Source organism: Syngnathus acus, chromosome 8 (assembly GCF_901709675.1).
Source record: "Syngnathus acus chromosome 8, fSynAcu1.2, whole genome shotgun sequence".
Taxonomy (NCBI): Eukaryota; Metazoa; Chordata; class Actinopteri; order Syngnathiformes; family Syngnathidae; genus Syngnathus; species Syngnathus acus.
In genome coordinates, this window is record NC_051093.1 from 147,866 (window position 1) to 168,086 (window position 20,221).

The 20,221-nt window shown below is 48.2% G+C and overlaps 1 protein-coding gene across 1 annotated transcript; it reads right to left on the reverse strand.

Moving 5' to 3' along the window:
* Nucleotides 1-453: 453 nt before the first annotated feature.
* Nucleotides 454-16,762, reverse strand: gpr139 (G protein-coupled receptor 139). The gene is made up of 2 exons (XM_037257264.1): nt 16,214-16,762; nt 454-1,824 (listed from the first exon to the last, which is right to left on the reverse strand). The coding sequence occupies exons 1-2, from the start codon at nt 16,350-16,352 to the stop codon at nt 845-847; spliced, it is 1,119 nt and encodes a 372-aa protein (XP_037113159.1). The 5' UTR covers nt 16,353-16,762; the 3' UTR covers nt 454-844.
* Nucleotides 16,763-20,221: the final 3,459 nt, after the last annotated feature.

Consider the following 20,221-nt stretch of genomic DNA (forward strand, 5'->3'; position numbering starts at 1 on the left):
CCTAAGAATTGCCACAACAAATTTTACTCCTGACTATGACGCACTAGCAAAAAAGGGAGACCAACAACACTGTTCCCACTGAAAATGAAGGGGAGGCTCTCAAGTTTGTTGTAAAAAAATGCATTTTGAATATGATTTGTACACATAGCAGGCATTGAAACTAGCGACCATTCTCATTTTCAAACAATGCAGGATGCTCAAGGACATTGATGCACCACCTGTTTGCGACTAATCTTAACCTGTAAAGTTCTTAAGGCTTACTTTAAGGAAGTTTCCCGTTTCCTCACCTCTGTTACCAGGTGTTTGTGAGTTAAAACTCTGCTCTGATGTTCAGATACCCCTCACCGTGTTGCCGTTTTGATTATACTTTATTTGGATGTATGCTTTCACTGATTCTTCAAGATTGACCGGGACGAGCGTCTTGACCAGAATGAATTGATCGTCGATAAAAAAATGTTTTTTTTTTCCTGTACGGCTTGGCGGCCCGGTACCAAGTGACCCACGGACCAGTACCGGGGATTGGGGACTCCTGGCGTAGCGCACCGAGCGGCGAACTCATTGCGGCCAAGCCTGTGATGCCTCCCATGGGGCCGCTACGATTCACGGGCATAGGATATCGGTCCGTGGTCTAGAGCAAGAGTCTGGAGAATGTACGTATTTTTTGCAAAGAGATGCTGGTTCCAACATCGTTGCTTCAAACACAAGCTATTTTGTCTAGACGCTTTGTTTTGGCTCATAGCTAGCTCAAGCGTCACTGCTGTTCCTGCCGTGCAAGCTGACCTTTTCCCAAAGCGTCCTGTGCAGGCAAGAGTGAGAAAGCCCCGAAGCACCCTCCACTGAGCCCTCAGGAGGAAATGCAAATAGGCTTTCCATTTTTGTCGTACTGGTACACCAACATTTTGATGCAGTGGGAGTTTGCCGGTGAAATCCATGGACTGCTGGTGATGGAGAAATTGTGGCTGGCGTAGAACGGCTGCGGCTGCTTGCGGCAACGGAGCAGCGCGTGAAGCACGTTGGCCGCCATGGCCCGGAAACGCTTACTGATAAAGCAGTAGAGGAAGAAGTTGACGCCCGTGTTGAGCAACGCCAGCATGTTGGCAAAGTCGGTCAATGCATGCAGCAGGCGCCCGGCATCCAGCGAGGCCGGCGGCGGCGAGTAGAAGTGGTAGAGGATCAGGAAGGTGCGGGGCGCCCAGAGCACGGCAAAAACAGAGGTGATGGCCAGCAGGATGGCCGTGGTCTTGCCAGTGGAGTAGCCGCGCATGCGGAAGCAGCTGCGGCGGCGGCGCAGCTTGCTCACTATGACGGCATTGAGGCTGAAGAAGACGGCGCAGGGGAGGAGGTAGATGGTGGCACAGTGGGCCCACACCAGGACGTGCTGGGCGACAGTTGGACCGCTACGCTCTGGGCCGCCCTCATCGGCCGCAGCGAGCGAGCCGTGCCACAGCTCGGGCCACCAGTAGTATGGAGCGGCCGAGAGCAGGCACCCGAGGTAGACGGCCAATATCACCCTGCGCGTGCGTGCCGGGTAGGAGACAGTGTGGTAGCGCAGCGGGTGGCAAACGGCAATGTAGCGGTCGACAGTGAGGGGCACAGTGATCCAGATGGACGTATGGATGGAGCAGAATTCCAACACCTGCACTGCGCTGTTGAGCGACGGCGGCAGTGGCATAGCCAGAATAAAATCTTCCAGGATGAAGTCCACAAAAACAATGAGGAGGAGGACCGTGATATCAGCGGCCGCCAACGCCAGGAGATAATTGTACGACGACTTCTGACGACGCAGCACCAGCTGGGACAAGATGACCACTGTCAGGATGTTGGCTGGAGAGGGGGGGGGATCATGATGATGATGACCGGTTAGTCCAGAGAATAACCATAGAGGATGAAGAGGTGATTGGAAAATGAAGATGAGGGGTAGGAAAAAAGAAAGACACAATTCAGGGTGTTAGTAGGCAACTTGGTTTAAAGAGAGAACAGGCTACATCTGCTCAAGGACATGCTGCCATCACTGTGCAGTCTTCCCTCTTTTTTTGCCAGCCGGGTAGAAAGAAATCCCTTGCAAGATTTATGGCCGGCTGCAATAACTTGATGTGCAGCAAATGATCGCCTTGTTTGTTTTGGAAGCCCTGACATGTCATAAAGTTATTGTTTTTCTAAAATGAAATTAATATTTTCATTTGAAGAGAGGGCTAATCGAATTCCACATTCACCAAGAGGCGAATCCCTTGCATGTATTCCGGTCATGTGCATCACTGCGTCCATTCTGGGGGGAGGTCCATAGGAAATTACAAAAGGTCTTCCAAAGGGATATTCCTTTCCAAATGGAATCTGTGTGTTTTTGTGCATTCCAATTAGGACATGTATCTTCTCAGGATAAATCTCGAGTCCGGATATTTATGGAAGATCACAATATGGAAATGGCTGAAAGTTGAGCAGCTGAGCGTAAAGGAATGGATAGGCATTTATTATGGAAATGGAAATAATAACTTTTGCTCTGAGGCTTCAGAAGGATATGTTCTTCAAAAAATGCTGCAATATGTCTCGAGTATCCAACTGTCCTGTATACAAACCTGGTTTTTCTCATCTATTTTCATTTTGAGGACTACTTGGTACACCTCAAAGGTTTATTGGTGTGAATGTTCAAAATCTGATCATCAGTGTTATATGTAAGAGAGTAAGATCCCCATTTATTGATGTTATGAAGACATGTGACAATCATGACATGTTAGAATATGCATCGTGTATGCACTGTTGGTTTGGATCTGTAAAAATTTAATGAAAAGAGAATTGATATATGTATTCAACATGTCTCAAGCTAAGTGCTGGAAAGGGTCAGAGTGTCGCACTGCAGACTTGAGCGCAAGAAAAGCTCGATTGCTCACGACGTTCAAGCCTCGTTTTAAAATCTAGCATTTTTTTTTACCATTCCAATTTGGAATGCTTGCTACCAACACTCGTCCCTGTGCTGTCAAATTATTAATTTTCCACTTGACAGAGACTTGAAGCAAGCTAAGCAAAATGTCAACCATCTGTTTTTGGACTCATTGCGGCGCATTACACGCAGTCAGCTCTGAAACGCTGTTCGGTTCTCATGAGAGTGAGGTAGTCTCGCAAAATCTACTCGCACTTCAAATGCTGATGTCTCATTTCAGGGGCATCCGATTCCAAAGTACATCATTTGTGTCGTCAGTGTATGCCAAGAGTCCAAACGATGGCTTACATAAGTGGAAAGCTGATGGCACCGGTTTTTACAGATGAACCTGCATTTTGACATTGATTTGCATTCCAGCAGAAGAAAGCTTGCGTGTGCCGTTGCGCAGCCACCCTCCGTTTGCTAATAGAAGCCAGACGGGATTAAAAGCGTCCGTCTTCAAGTCGCTGCACTTCACAGCCACTATCAGCTAATTATCTATGCGACATCCTTGCCAGACTAGATGACACGCAAACGTGCAACAAGAATGCTGGTCACCAATTGGCTAACGTGAACACCAGCAACAACCGGGAAACCAAAAGAATGTGACAACACACATGAAGGAACACTGAAAATGACCACACACACACACACACACACATACATGATGACGCAGCCACGTGTAGTATTGCTCTCAGGTGATAGGGTGCGTGATTGCATCATTGACTGATCAACACGTCCTTTGTTTCTTCTGACGCTTCCTTCCAACTAAAAGGGCTCGGCTTTGCGCACGTGCTCCCGGACGATCCGAGCCTTCGAAGCAGGCGAGATGGAGGACGGCGATGAGGATGCAAGTGTCTTCTTTTGCCAGTCGGCAACAGTTGGAAAGGACACCGAAAGGCCCTAAGTCAGGGGTCTCAAACTCCAGTCCTCGGGGGCCGCATTCCCACATGTTTTCCAAGTTTCCCTCGTTAAACACACCTGATTCAATTATCAGGCTCCTGCAGAACGTGAGGATGAACTGATCATTTGAATCAGGTGTGTTTAACGAGGGAAACTTGGAAAACATGTAGGAATGCGGCCCCCGAGGACTGGAGTTTGAGACCCCTGCCCTAAGTGGAACAGCAACAAGCCAAACAACGTCATATGGCAGCATCGCTTGGAAAATGAGCACCAAAGATGATCTCCATTTGTTTGGAGTGTCGCCAACGCAAAATGAGCACTTCTGCTCAACATTTGAACGTGACGTTACGCATGCTTTATGGCTCGCGTGCCACTTTGCCACCGCTCACCCGGCGTCCACCATTTTCGGATAGAGATAGATAGAGATGGCTTTCTCAAATCGGCCCACCCGCCAATTATTTCTACATGTCCGGGACGGAGACGGACGCGTGGCACTCAATTGTTGAGTGTCAGCGGGCTCTCGCGTCTTATTCTGCCCGAGCTCCCCTGCGACCAACAAAAGGGATTCACGTTGAGTTTTACATTTCCATTTAGCGGAGGCAAGCTGGCACGGGGCTTCATTTCGATGGATGACAGCCCCCATGCGCACACAAGGGAGGCAGCATCGAGCTGAAAGTGCTCGCCATTTTACAGCTATAAGGTGCCCAAGAAAGGCCTGGTCTCTTAGTGGTATCCAGACACGCACAGAAATTAAGTAGTAGCATCTGTGTGAAGAAAACTGGATGAAAACAAACACATTGGATTTTTTGTAACAAGAGGTTACAAATTTTCATAATATTTCATAAATATCTATCTTTGGCCTATGCCTTACATTACTATTTAAAAAAAAAAAAAAGGGGGGGGGCTCAGCTGCTCTTTTAAAGTGAGAGTTAGGGTTAGTTTTTACAGTTCATGGTAATTTGTTATAAGTTTTTATAATACATTTTGTGAGTGACTGTGCAGTATATAAATGAATGAATGTCGAAAGCTGAAATGATTTTGTGAGTAATGAGTCTTAAAATGTTACTTGTTATCATCAGGACGATGGCAATGACGTGTGATTTGATTGTAGAGCCGAACAAATCGGAAGTACAAAGAGTGACTCCGGGGGGCTCCCCGGACAAGTGCGTGTGCGTGCATTTTGACACGCACGAACACATACGCACACACACACGTACAAAAACACACGTAGCTCCACAATATCCCTATGCGTAGGTGCAGGTAATGAGCGGGCATGTCTCCAGCTGAGAGGCCATTCGAATGACCTGCGCAAGCGATAATGTAATGCGGTGCGTGTGCAGACGTGTGCTCTGTGCGCGCGTGTGTGTGTGTGTGTGTGTGTGTGTGTGTGTGTGTGTGTGTGTGTGTGTGGAGTGCGTGTGTGTGTGTGTGTATGTGTGTGTGTGTGTGCGTGCGTGTGTGCGTGTGTGTTTGTGGGGGTGTGCATGTTTTCTTGCACAGGTCACCCCTGTGTATCTATTGATGTCCAAGTGTTTTTTTGTAGCCCCACACCGCTCTCGCTGCTCTGGTGAAATGACGGGGCGAGACGCCGTTGACTTGGCGAGGCACAGCATGAGTTCCCGAGCTGCCTAATCCGCCTGACTCATCCACAACGCTAAAGCCGCCACTTTGCAGCGCTGGTGTCGGAACCAACGCAGCTAGTGTTAACCGCTCTGTGCCTTTGGACCCATCCATCCATCCATCCATCCATCCATCCATCCATCCATCCATCCATCTGTTTTCTGTACCGCTTGTCCCCACGGGGGTCGCAGGTGTGCTGGAGCCTATCCCAGCAGTCATTGGGCAGTAGGCGGGGGACACCCTGAACCGGTTGCCAGCAAATCGTAGGGCACACTGAGACGAACAACCATTCGCACTCGCACTCACACCTAGGGGCAATTTGGAGTGCTCAATCGGTCTACCGTGCATTGTTTTTGGGGTGTGAGAGGAAACCGGAGGACCCAGAGAAAACCCACGCAGGCACGGGGAGAACTTGCAAACTCCACACAGGAAAAGCCGGAAGGGTGGAATGGAACCCGCACTCTCCGAACTGTGAGGCGGACGTGCTAACCAGAGATGGGACCAAGTCACACATGTGCAAGTCTCAAGTAAGTCTCAAGTCTTAACCTTCAAGTCTCAAGTAAGTCCCAAGTCATTTTTTTCTTGGGCAAGTCAAGTCAAGTCCTTAAATAGGTCAAGTCAAGTCCAAGTCAAGTCTTAAATAGGTCAAGTCCAAGTCAAGTTAACTAGTTTTTATTCATTAACTTGCTCCATATTAAGTCATATTTACTTAATTCAGTTTCATCATCATATTCATTGCATTAAAGCTATATATACACACACCTATAGAGGCTTTGCAGCTGACGTCATCAAGCTACCCACATTAGCTTGGCGGCCATCTTGGCGGTCAACTTTTCAGTGCCGGTTAACGACTCACACACGCTTTCTTGTTATATGAGCTTAAAAATGCCGGATACCTGCTGTGCTGTTGGATGTAGCAATAGACGAGGCGATAAACCAAATCTTAGCTTCTATAGATTTCCGGCGAACATGAAAAAACGTGATAAATGGATCGCGGATATTCGTCGTGAACGACGGAAACCTACGATTTACACAAGGATATGCAATGAGGACTTCATATCAGGTATGTAAACAAACTATTCACCCCTGATTTGTTTCACAAAATGTGAAATAATACAATATGGGATGATACAAATATGATTGTTGAAAATGCTGGGTGCATTTTTAGAAAGGCAGCAAGAGCAGCAAGGCAGGGAATGGGATGATTTCTTCAGTTCACCCCCCCGTTTTTATTTTGTGTTTATTTTTTCATGATGCTTCATCTGATTGGCTTGAAAACGTTATCAATGTAAATATTGAACTTCATATTGGAATTGAACAATTAATTCTCGAGTGAATGCATTAGGAAATTTCCCCAAAAATTATTATGAACCTTGTGAAACAATTTTTTTTTAATGTAGCATTTTTTAACAAGAGGGTTTTTGTTACTTCATTTGGCACAAGGTAAAATCTACATTGGTAAAGTTTTCAAGCCATTGGCACAAGGTTAAAAATTGTATTGGTTAAGTTTTCAAGCCAATCAGATGTGGCATCATGCAAAAATAAACAAAAAATAAAAATGGTAGCAACTTGAACAGACAGGTACAGTATCTGAATGATTTCACTCTATTCAGTTTTTTAATATGTCAAGTTATGAAATGCCATTACAAAACAAATCGACGAGGTAATTATAAATATCTGGATATGAGCGTTCAGGCAGGTCGGCTGTTGCAAAATGCTCGGGCGATTTTAGCATGCTTCTCGGTAAAAGGTACGGATCCGTTGTGCCAACAAGGTTCAACTTCTCTCTGTAACGTTTCTTGGAGTCTTCATCCAAATGCCTAACTTCGTTGGATAGCAAATCAGCCATAATTCGTTAGAAATCGGTGAAAACGTAGCGCAGAAATCAGACAATCCATACAAACACGTAGGAACGAGCCGACGAGTTGACCGCCAAGATGGCGGCATAACACAAAATCACATGATAAAACCACGTGACTGCAAAGCCTCTATTTAGATAAATGAAAAGCACTTACTTGGCAGAATGGCTCTTCAGATGACGGACAAAGTTTGAAGTTGTCGTCTGGCTGTCCGAAATGTTTTTGTTGCATATCTCGCACTGTGCTGTCCGTCTTTTGCCGTCATAAAAGTAATTGCGATAGACGAAGGTGTCGACTCGCGGTACCGCTACCGCTGACATGTTTGCGCGTGTCTGATATAAAGGGGCGTGATTCTCTAATAAACACGTTCGGTAGGTAGAGAGGGCACGACTGATTGATTGACAGGGTAGTGATCCAATCATGATAACGCCATTCTCAGCCTGCGCTCCTACCGTGTTATCGATATTATTTTTTTAAATGTATTATTAATTTTATATTCAAACTGAAAACATAAACTAAATAACACTGAAGTCATTCAAGTCATCGTGTCTCAAGTCAAGTCAAGTCCCGAGTCTTTTTCATTTTTTGTCAAGTCAAGTCACAAGTCATCAAAACAGCGACTCGAGTCGACTCGAGTCCAAGTCACAGTGACTCGAGTCCCCATCTCTGGTGCTAACCAATGCTCCGCCTTTGGGCAAAAAATGCAAATCCCCATTTACAAAATGTATGCTTGTTTGTCGATCCCAGTTAACCGAAAAAATAGACATCAAGTAAACAATTTATGAGTATACTACTCTAATGAAAGTCAGCTAGCTAGGTGCTAAATTAGGATCCGAAATGCGACAGAGCGACCAGGGGAATTAGCATAGACATTCGGGCGTAAACCTTTGAACAACTGCTACTTTCAAACACGCAAAGTGGCAACACACACCTATTTGCGCAGTGAATAACGCCGCCCAAAAACGTCCACAAAGAGGTCCATTTGAATTTGTGAACGGCTGACGGCCAACATATGAGAAACAAAATGAAACGTGGATGTGCCTGCATTCGGTACCCTAAAAAGCCACCCATAGCTCCGCAATGTCATGTAGCGGCAGTGGTAACAATGAGCTGCAGTGTTTCAGGGAAACACCGCAGCCATCAATAGTTCCCGAGGGTCTCATATGACAAAAAGTGAACATCTGTGACACTGAGTGGGAGATAGCCCGTCCTTTAAAGAATTTGCAATTAAAGATTTTTGGTTTTCATTGGAAGAAATCTAGAGGCGAGTAAGAACGTGAGACGAAATAGACATCAAGGAGTAGATGAAGTAAGGGGCTGTGAAAAAGACACAAGGCGACTGAATGGGAAAGTAGGGAAGCAACAGAAAGACCCAAAGCCAGATGGATGACAATGACAAAGCAGCAACGCGTACCCAAGGAGGCCGCATCAAAGCTGGCTTTGAAGGTCGCATGCACTTTGTTATGATGACAAGCTCTTTTTTCCTTGCCGCCTTTAAAGCGGACAGGAAGCAGGCCAGCACTCCTTCCACAAAAAGTCGTCACATCACAGCTGCAAGACAACATTTAGAACAAAGCTCGTGCGTGGTGTACAGTAATCCCTCGTTTATCGCAGATAATTGGTTCCAAGACCACCAGCGATCGGTGAAAATCCGCGGTGTAGAGAAACTATAGTGTTACAATATCCATAAAATACTTTTATGAACCTTTATTGTATTTTTAAACACTGTATTGTACTTTGAAATGTTTTTTAGTATTTTAAACACTTTTTTAAAGTCAAACTGATTTTAATAAACATTATTTATTTAAATAAGAAAATAAATAAGAATAATTATACTGTTACAAGGGCGGCTCGGTGACGCACTGCAAGTCCACCTCACAGTTAGGAGGGTGCCGGTTCGATTCCACCTCTGACCCTCCCTGTGTGGAGTTTGCATGCTCTCCCCGTGCCCGCATGGGTTTTCTCTGGACACTCTGGTTTCTTCCACATCCCAAAAACATGCTTAGTAGGCCAATTGAGCACTCCAAATTGCCCCTAGGTGTGAGTGCGAGTGCGGATGGTTGTTCGTCTCTGTGTGCCCTGCGATCGGCTGGCAACCGGTTCAGGGTATCCCCCGCCTATTGCCCGATGACTGCTGGGATAAGCTCCAGCACACCTGTGATCCCCGTGGGGACAAGTGGTATAGAGATGGATGGATGGATGGATGGATGGATGGATGGATGGATGGATGGATGGATGGATGGATGGATGGATGGATGGATGGATGGATGGATGGATGGATGGATGGTGTAGAAACTGAATGTCCTCTCAGTTTATATCCTTTAGGTTGAAGCTTTAATAACTTTCATGAACAGTTACAGGTAGTATAATATTGACTCCTCACTTAGCCTGTACAGCAACAACTCTGACTCTCTCTGTTCAACCCGATCCGACTTCCTCAGTCTCTTAAAGGGGTAGCGTCTAATTATCACAACACTACGGATGGATGGATGGATGGATGGATGGATGGATGGATGGATGGATGGATGGATGGATGGATGGATGGATGGATGGATGGATGGATGGATGGATGGATGGATGGATGGATGGATGGATGGATGGATGGATTAACCTTTTTTGAAGTGTAAACGTGTCTGGCTCCTCTCTGCTCTTGCGTGCTGCAACACCTTTTTGAATTGTCTGTATTATGTGTACTATGTGTCCACTCTGCATCCATTGCAGCCTGGTCATGCTAGAAGAGGGATCCTCCCATCTGTGGTCTCTTCTCAAGGTTTCTCATTTCCCCTAGTAGGAGTTTTGAGCTTTTCCTTGCCCACCTGGGTGTTTAAGATCAGGGGATGTTTGAGAATATTTGTCAATTTTCGCACATGTCCTGAGTGTTGTTAGTCACCTAAATGTTCAACAGAGGCTGAGATGTACCGAAGTCAAATGCCTTGTTTGGCATGCTCAAACATGGCCAATAAAAGTTCTTGAATCTTGACTGACGCGCCCCCGCGGCCCAGAACGAGCGCATCCGCACAAGACTTTTATAATTTTATTTTTATACACTCTATTGTACTTGGAAATACGTCATTGTATCTTAAACACTTTTAAAGTGTAAAGGTGTCACGGCTCCGCTCTGCTCTTGCCGCGCTGACCGGCTAACGTGCCCCTGCAGCCCAGCGCGAGGGCATCCGCACAAGACATTTATAATTTTATTTTTAAACACTTTATTGTAATTTTAAACATTTAAACATTTTAAAGTGTAAACGTGTCACGGCTCCGCTCTTGCCGTGCTGACCGACTGACACGCCGCCGCAGGCCAGCGCGAGGGCAACCCGCACATTTCTCAGAGGCACGCGCCATTTGTGCTCATTGCCGGCCGCTGTCCCAAATCCTGGGCGACAGTGCTTTTTTCCTACATGTGCGGTTTCCGCTCACCCGGCGCTTGTCCTCAGTGTACGCCCCGCGTTATCAGCTATCACTGTTTCTGCCCGGCGGTGCATTTTTCCTTCGTGCGTGGCTGTGTCACGTCTCCACTCTCGCCTTGCCGGCCGCTAGACCTCTGAGGCACTCATCGCCAATACGGAACTGCTCATTGTCAGTCTGAACAGTTTTGTCTGTTTGGACATGCATGCCTGCCACTTGATTCTCGTTTGCCTGACCCTCTGTGTTATGAGATGGCCGCACCACGCAAGCTCGCTGACCGGCACGTCATTTTAAAGTGGAAACGTGCAACGGCTCTGCTCTGCTCTTGTCGTGCTGACTGGCTGACGCGCCCCCGCAGCCCAGCACGAGGGCATATGCACAAGACTTTTATAATTTTATTTTTAAACACTTTATTATACTTTTAAACTCTTTATTGTATCTTTAAATACTTTTTAAATAGCTTTAAAAAGCTTGCTACGCCCTTCTGCTTCGATAACGCACGACTCGAGCTTGCTGACCAACTCGTCAACTTGCCGGTATATTCCAAACCTCCTTGTTTCCCTTAACCTTCCCGAAATAAAGAGCCCATGTTGCATTTGGTTGTCCTGCCTCGTTTGTGACAACAAAACGAAGCGCAAATCAGAGATGTTGCTGATTCTGCTGACACAAACGAAGTGGAGGAGAGATTGAGATAAAGCCTGGTTAAAGCTGCTCTTACAGCTCTAAGCCAATCATCGGCAAGGATACAGATCAACATGTTCCCATTGGTCTCCTCCCGGCCAATAGTGTGCTGTAAAGTCATATGGGCAGACAAAGCCCCGCGCTGCAAATGACGCCGCGATGCATCAAATATATCTGCAATATTTGTTTTCATAAAAATCCGCGATGCACCGAGGACACGATAGGTGAACCGCGAAGTATCCATCCATCCATCCATCTTCTTCCGCTTATCCGGGGTCGGGTCGCGGGGGCAGCAGCTTCAGGAGGGACTCCCAGACTTCCCTCTCCCCAGCCACTTCATCTAGCTCATGCCGGGGGATCCCAAGGCGTTCCCAGGCCAGCTGAGAGACATAGTCTCTCCAGCGCGTCCTGGGTCGTCCCCGGGGTCTCCTACCGGTGGGACATGCCCGGAACACCTCCCCAGGGAGGCGTCCAGGAGGCATCCTGATGAGATGCCCGAGCCACCTCATCTGGCTCCTCTCAACGTGGAGGAGCAGCGACTCTACTCCGAGTCTCTCCCGGATGACCGAACTTCTCACCCTATCTCTAAGGGAGAGCCCGGACATCCTGCGGAGAAAACTCATTTCGGCCGCTTGTATCCGGGATCTCGTTCTTTCGGTCACGACCCATAGCTCGTGACCATAGGTGAGGGTAGGAGCGTAAATCGACCGGTAAATTGAGAGCTTTGCCTTTTGGCTCAGCTCTCTCTTTACCACGACGGACCGGTACAGAGTCCGCATTACTGCCGACGCTGCACCGATCCGCCTGTCGATCTCGCGCTCCATCCTCCCCTCACTCGTGAACCAGACCCCAAGATACTTGAACTCCTCCACTTGGGGCAGGATCGCATCCCCGATCCGGAGAGGGCATTCCACCCTTTTCCGATCGAGGACCATGGACTCGAATTTGGAGGTGCCGACCCTCATCCCGACCGCTTCACACTCGGCTGCGAACCGCTCCAGTGAGAGCTGGAGATCACGGCCTGAAGAAGCCAACAGCACCACGTCGTCTGCAAAAAGCAGAGACGCGATGCTGAGGTCCCCAAACCGGACACCCTCAACGCCTCGGCTGCGCCTAGAAATTCTGTCCATAAAAATTATGAACAGAATCTGTGACAAAGGGCAGCCTTGGCGGAGTCCAACCCTCACTGGGAACGAATCCGACTTACTGCCGGAAATGCGGACCAAACTCTGGCATCGGTGATACAGGGACCGAACCGCCCTTAAACGAAGTAGCGAGAGATTATTGTACAACATTTGCCCTAAAATCTCATGTGCTTTAAGAATGAGCAAGACATACACAGGACAAGTTCTGCATATTTGGTGTCAGCGGGTCCACCGGATAAAGACGAAGGCTGCGCTTCAGTTGGTGCGCCGGCAAATACTTATTTGATCATCGTCATCAAGAAGGATTATTTGTAGTACAAAGCAAATGTCTCTGACACAAAATCAATTGCGTCTCCTTGATGACAATTGCAGCTCTGATCTCTCGTCCATGCAAGCAAATGTGTCCATTGAAGAAGAAGAAAGAAATTTGCAACTTAGTCACAAAGATTGAACATGAGGTAGCCATACACGAGGGCGCAAGAGCAAGTCATGTAAAAATGAGTGGCTGAGTGTTAGCCAGCCAGCAGGCTAAAACAGAGAAAATTGAACTTCCTGCAGGTAGGTCAAATATTGATGCAACCGGATGTGGCAGCAGTCTGTTGTCTTCCGGGTCAGAGCACGCTGGCGTCAGATTTGTTGACTGCCGCTTCTGTCCCGGACCGTGTCCGTTACTTGTTTTTTGTTTTCCCGTTTTCAGTGCACCCGTCTCTTCTTTTATTTTTCTCGTGTTGTCTTCCATCCACCTCGCATCCCCGCAGCTCCGCTCTCACCTATCTGTTTCCTCTCCCTCGGACTACCAACTACGTTAGCCAGCTAGCAAACAGCCAACTGGCCAAAACCACCACCGGACCCTCCTGCCTCCCGACTCGGAGCCTGTGGCCGCCTGCTGTGGACTCGACGGCGGCTCTGGCCCGGCTCTCTGGCCTTCCGTCCGGCGTCCTCGGGGGACGGGCTCCGCTCCCTGCGGGCTCGCCAACCGTGGCTCTGCTGTGTGCCGCCGTGGTGCGTTGGGGCCCGCCGTTCGAGCGGGTGCAGTCGAGGTCGACCGGCATCACCGCCTGGTCCGCTGCTGCTTCCGCACGAGGCTGGGATCCTTCGCCGTCGCCGCTACATCTGACCGGTTTTTCCCCGATGGCTCACCCATCTCTTCTTTCTGGACTACCAACCCCCCGTCACCCCCACCTCCCGTACTGGCAACCTCAACAACCTCCGCTCCCGCCCCTCCTGCTCCTCCATCCATCTCCTTTGCACTGCTGATCGATGTCCTGTTAACTATAACCTACTGTCTCCCCCCCCCCCTCCACTCTTTTTTTTATTCCATGTAAAGCGTCTTTGGGTTATTGAAAAGCGCTATATAAATTGAATGAATTATTATTATTATTAGAAGGCTCACAGCTTTACTGCTCCAACGACAGGATAACTAAATCCACCTTTGACTGGCCATCTCATAGCAATTGGAGAAAGTGTCACTACGGTACAAAAAGACAAGACAACAGTCGAAAGTGTGACGCCAGCGTCGCCACTGCGCTTTTGCGGCTGCAGCAAGAGTGCTTCTGCCTTCTGTGGCACTGTTTACCCTGCGCTGCCTCTTGTGCAGTGGCAAGCAAGCTCGGGGAAGGAGAAGAAGAAGAGAGGCAGCACCATTAATTAAAGGTGGCAATTTGTCTCAGCTCAGCCATCGCCTGCAGTCCCCCCCCCCCCCCCCCCCTTACAGCGTTGAGCTGCAACTTGACTGCTTCGCCTCTTATTAATGTGGCTTCTCTGCTCTGATAGCAAACTCCAGCCTGGTTGTCCTTGATCCCCTTTTGTGTGTGTGTGTGTGTGTGTGTGTGTGTGTGTGTGTGTGTGTGTGTGTGTGTGTGTGTGTGTGTGTGTGTGTGTGTGTGTGTGTGTGTGTGTGTGTGCGTACGTGAGTGCTTGTGAGCTTGCCTGCCTGCCTGCCTGCCTGCCTGCCTGCCTGCCTGCCTGCCTGCCTGCCTGCCTGCCTGCCTGCCTGCCTGCGTGCGTGCGCGCGTACGTGTCGCAGGCGGATCTGTCGCTGTGTAATCATTCCGTGCTTAAGGCCACGTAATCCCATTTGCCGTCACCCCAGCCGCCCTTACATCGGCGCAATTGACATGACCTCCCTGAAAAGGTCAGCTGCAAAATGCACATTTGACAATGCAGGGCTCGCGCGTCGACAGTATCGAGGTTACCACCCTAATCATTTGGCAGGAAGATGCATGTCGAGCTAGCTTGCGCTACAGCTTTCAGCCACTCCTGAACAAGATACCAACGTGCCATACCTCAAACCCAGGAAACATTTTGCACTGCGTCTTTTCTATGAGCAAATTGTGGGAGGTGAGATTATCCAGATCGAGTGGTCTCAGCTTTCTCTTGACCCTTGTCGGTGCGATGGACAACACAACGTCGTAATTAAGGTAGCAGCCACATTCACAGCGTGAATTCCACCTGGGTTGGTGGGTCACGCCACGTTGCCACTCACGCCGACACTCGCACCGCCGCTCATGAATCATTCATGGGCCCCGCCGGAGAGTGCCGAGCGTAGTCATAACGATTGAATAAGTTGCAGCGACTGCCGCACTCGAGACGGCCATTAATTCCAACAACTGTAGCGGGATTCCATTACTCTCTCTGGTCACGCTGATTAAACAAACAGCCGGCCTCGGTTGCAGGGGCAGAATGGAATCGAATGGTGGCGACAGAGGAAATTGTTCCTGCAGCATCTTGAGGGGAATGCAAGATCTGAGCAGAGGGATTTGGCGGGGACACAAAGTTGCTGCTCCAAAGTGCCTTCTTCATGTCGCACTGCAGCTTTAATGTGGCAACGCTCGACTGCAAGAGATGCACACGGAGTGGGGGCCTAAATTTATGGGTTGAATTTGACTGACCTTGTGATGCAACACATGCAGAACTTATCACGTGAAATCTGAGGCATAAACGGCACCTCGAGACTTGCATTTCCTTCCGTTTCAGAATTTCTCAAAGGTGATTGAGCAATGATTCAGAACTTGAAAGGTTGCTATGCTCTTAAGTCAGGGTACCACTGTAGCAGCCATTTTGTATGCCAAGGGTCAACCGAGAGCCGAGGCCAGTCCGAGCTGACACTGGGCGGGAGGCGAACTACACCGTAGACCGCTTGCCAGTGCAGCACATTTCAAGCGGAGACTGAATGAAACGCAAATGTTTTTGCCAGACTATTTTGAGGCAAGGATGGGGCAGGACAGACGTGTCGGCTCTAGCCAACCGGAGCCGAGATCGCAACTCGGAAGCTGGGATGTGCAAAGCGTAACGCTACACAGTTCAGCGTTAGCTATGTTCAGCCCCCTGGCTTCCTGCCACATTCCAAAAGTACGCTCCTTTGCTAGCTTCATTCAAGACTCTAAAATGTCCACACAGACACAAACGTGCCTCTTGACCGGCAGAGGTCAAAGCTGAGCCATCACGCACATTGTGCCGATATTGCACGCTTCAAGGTGTTGGTTGGGGCGTTCCAACAGCAAGCGTAAATTTTGGTCTCATGGTCACGTTTATTGAAGTCTTTTGACGACTTGCAAATGAAAGCGGCAAACGACAAAGTATACAGACGCATGCGACAGCCACAAGGTCAGTCTGACTCACGCAGACACCAAATCAACTTTGGCAAGCCACGAGAAAGGCGCATTTGTGCGTGGGTTTCTTACCCGGCAGGCCGAGACACAGCAAGACGCTGTAGTAGATGACGGGCAGCGGTCCGAGGGGACACCCCTCCGAGGGATGCTGCCCGACGCTGCGACCGCTCTCGTTGGGGGCGGCAACGGGGAAGATGTGGCTGTGCTCCATGGCCGCGTCCTCTTCCTCAGCTGCGCTCGGTGTCGAGAAGCCGGATGGTGCCAGCAAACCGTGAGGTGACTGTTGCTCTGCGCTCCGTCTGACAATCGGCACATGCACGAGTGTTGGGAGATGGGGGGGGGGGGCGGATGGGGGGGGGGGGGGAGTCGGAGGCGGGCGGAGGTGGCTGGGTTGGGGGAGCGCGATGCAAAAGGTGAGATGTGCCAGCAGATGAGGGAAGAGGAAGGAGGAGAGATGTGTGAGAGGGGAGGACGCCGCGTGTGTGTGAGGGAGACGGGCTTGGGAGATGAGAGTGTCGGGCAAGCGAGGGGGCGAGAGAAAGGGAGGGAGGCGGGATGAAGGAGACAGACAGACAATGTGGGAGAAGGTACAGAGACACGTGACCGTGGGCTAGAAGACAAGTGACCCCCCACTGGCAGTGCCGCGATGGAAAACACCAAAGGAGGAAATTGCGACGCCAGCACACAGCCAGTCAACTGAGCCGCGCTTGACTTGAAGGCTTCGTTCAACGCGGGGTGCTCTAGACACATTGTAAACCTACGGCATGTAGCCAACTACCGAGACTGAGCTGTGACGGTCAGATGCAATGTGGCCAGGATGGGCGCAGCAATGTCGCGCCCCACCTTGGTCCTATCTATTGCACCGACAGACGAGCACATCAAACTTTGAACGAGAGTCAACGGGTCAAGTTTTTAGTGCCACATAGCCGCTATGTCATATGAAGCCAGTTCTGCCAATCAACGGCAAATTTGCTAGCCGCGTCAACTGCAGTGGTAAGAAAGGACATTTTGGCTCAAGCCGCAGCGGGAAGGAAGGACATTTTGGCTGAAGCTGCGTGGTTGGATTTGCGCCATCGCCATGGACTTACTCGGCTCAATTCAGCTCTTAACACCAGCACTGGCGCATCGCAATTAGAGATCAACCATCAATGCTATACAGGACTGCAATGGAACAGCACATATCTGGAGCAGCACAAAAAAAATACTCATCTAGCGCCTATTCAATATGTCACGGTCATGCTAATTATTAAATGCATAAATGGATGCTGAAAAAATGCTGATGTCATCAAAGGCCAGTGTTCTGGCTCTGTAAGGACCGGAGTGAAATCTGATATCTTAAGAAAAGAGTCCCCAATGTTAATATAGTTGAAGCAACATCAGCAAGCATAATCCTGGGGCAGATTAGGTTGACATGGCAGAAATGTGATCGGGAGAAGAAAAAAAATCCACCAAGCATACACATACTGGAAGCAATACAGAAAGGCAGTTATGAAAAGAATGCAGCAGAAATGATCTAGCTCAAGGATGTCCAAACTTTTTGCAAGGAGGGCCAGATTTGATAAAATGAAGGGGCCCGGGTGCCAATAGTTTTTTCGGACATTTTCTAACTACAAAGATTTCATGCAAATACACACTGTTATAAAACAAATTTCATTGTCCCAACTGTCTTTATTTTTTAAATGACAAAATAACCAAGTATAAGCCACTCATGCAGATGTGAACAACTTTAAAAACACATTCATTCAGATCTGAAGAGTCAGATAACATTGAACAAACTGTATGACATACCTTAAATTTACATGAGTTTAAAATTATTTTTGCCTCATGAACATTTTAAACAGGAGTTATAAGTAATGCAAAGCTGTCTGTTATTATTAAAACTCAAAACAAGTGAATTTTGCTCTTGTCATTTACAATATCTCCCAGAAAGTAATAGTTTGTGTCACGTCTGGTTCATAACATCAACAGTATTAATATGGCCACTTCGTAATATTTAATATTAGGTAATATTTACTTTGGATTTACTTTTGACTCACAGCCCCGCGTGAAGAATCGTTGTTGTGATGCCAGTTCAGCTTGGAGCTGCTTCACTTTATCAGCGTGGTCACTCCCTGTTAGCTTGTCGTATGTGTTAGCATGTTTAGTCTGATGGGTTGAAATCCTTAAACAAGGCAACTTTAGAAATTAGACAAACACAATTGCCTTGATTTTCAGTGAAGAAGTATTGTAATTCCTATTTCTCTTGAAAGCGACGGCCCTCAATGTCAACATTCCTCGTTTTCTTTGCAGTCGCCATGCCAGAGATGAGCGGAGATGGGTGGTGCTTCCACCTTTTGGTAATAGGAATTACAGTTTCAAGTTTCAGGACTTTTTTTTATTCAGTTTGACAGTGCAGGCGGGCCATAAATAATACATCGAAATCTGACCGGGGGCCGGATTTGGCCCGCGGGCCGGACTTTGGACATTGCTGGTCTAGCTGAATTTAAGGTCTCAGTTCGTGGAACTGCAAATTCAACTGGTGGGGTTTGGAAGGCTTTTCAAAAAAGTCTCTCAACATCTTGTTAGCATGAAAAAAAGCTTTGCTCCTGACCTTGGTAGAAGTTTTCTTCTCCCCTTCTCACATCTCTGATTTCGAGAAGCCTCTCGGACCTCAGAGTGCTATTGGCCTGAGCCAGCGAGCGAGCGCAGTCCATTTGGCGAGCTTGCAGAATGCCTCTTCAGCACAATCAGGGCCCATGCAGCCTCTCAGTGGGTCAGAGCAGACAGATACTGAGAATGGGGACATAGAAAAGGTGATTGCGAAAAAAGGACAAAAAGATACCGTGAGGTAAATACTATGGGAGTATTCAGACCAGAAAAGTCCTTTAGTCCGCTTGTTTGGTCCGGACCAAAAGCGGACTTAATTTTTTTCGTTTGGTGCGGTTCCTATTCAGACTGTAAATTTTGCAAGTGAAGTATACACATCCACGCTTGTGACGATCTGTGCTCCCATTGGACAGCAATGACCAGGGCGGCACACAGAGCGCAGACCCGGAATGGAGGAAGACATGTGAGTTCTACGCGCTGTGTTCCTGCTCTGCATATTTGTGCTGTTGGTTCGGATCTACGCTGTTTGTATTCATACTTGAAGCGAACCGCCCCAGAGTTCGTTTGGAAGCCAACCAAGTCCACTAGAAAAAGTGGGTTTTTCTATAATCCGCACAAGGATTTGTTTGCGTGTATTCACACCTGCACAAAAGGTCTGGACCACTGTTACAATCGAACCCTGGTCCGTTTAAAGCGGACCAAACAGTCAGGTCTGAATTCACCCTATGACAAAGTTATGGCAGCAAATCTTATTTTATTAGAATTAATTAGTACATAGTTGCTGCTATTTTTCCCCAAAAGCCAGGTGTCTCACTTCTTGGTGAGAATCTGATGTTTGGGGTGAAACAAACTGTTGTTTATCCTGCTGATTAGTGAAGATGGATGGTGTAATGAATGAACGATACAAATCTTCGCCTCGTTTGAGTTCGCGGGGGAAGACGATAAGAAGGACTATGGAGTTGTTCTTGGAATATTTGATGAATACTTTATACCCAGACGAAATATAATACACGGAAGGGCGTGCTTCTACCAACGCAACCAACTACAAGGGGAAAAAGCGGAAGCGTACATACGAGTCCTGTATGAATTAGCAGAGAACTGTGACTTTGGGGACAAGAGGGACGAGCACATTCGTGATAGGCTCGTTGTGGGCATAAGGGACAAGGAGTTGTCGCTGAAACTACAGCTCACAGTAGACCTGACGCTGGCGCATGTTATACAGCAGGTACGACAGTCTGAAGAGGTCACCATGCAAATTAGCATGCAAGCTAGCGGTCTCCCACCGGAGCTCCAGGTCGCAAGTGTTTCCGCAGAAGGACGTCGGAAAGGACCACACAAAAAGTCCACACAACATACTCAAAGAGAGTCCACAAGCTGTGGTAGATGCGGCACACAGCACTATGAAAAGAACAGATGCCCAGCAGCAAGAAGTGTGTGTAAAAAGTGCAACAAAAAGGGGCACTGGGCTCGTGTATGCCGTACCAAGGTTGTGAA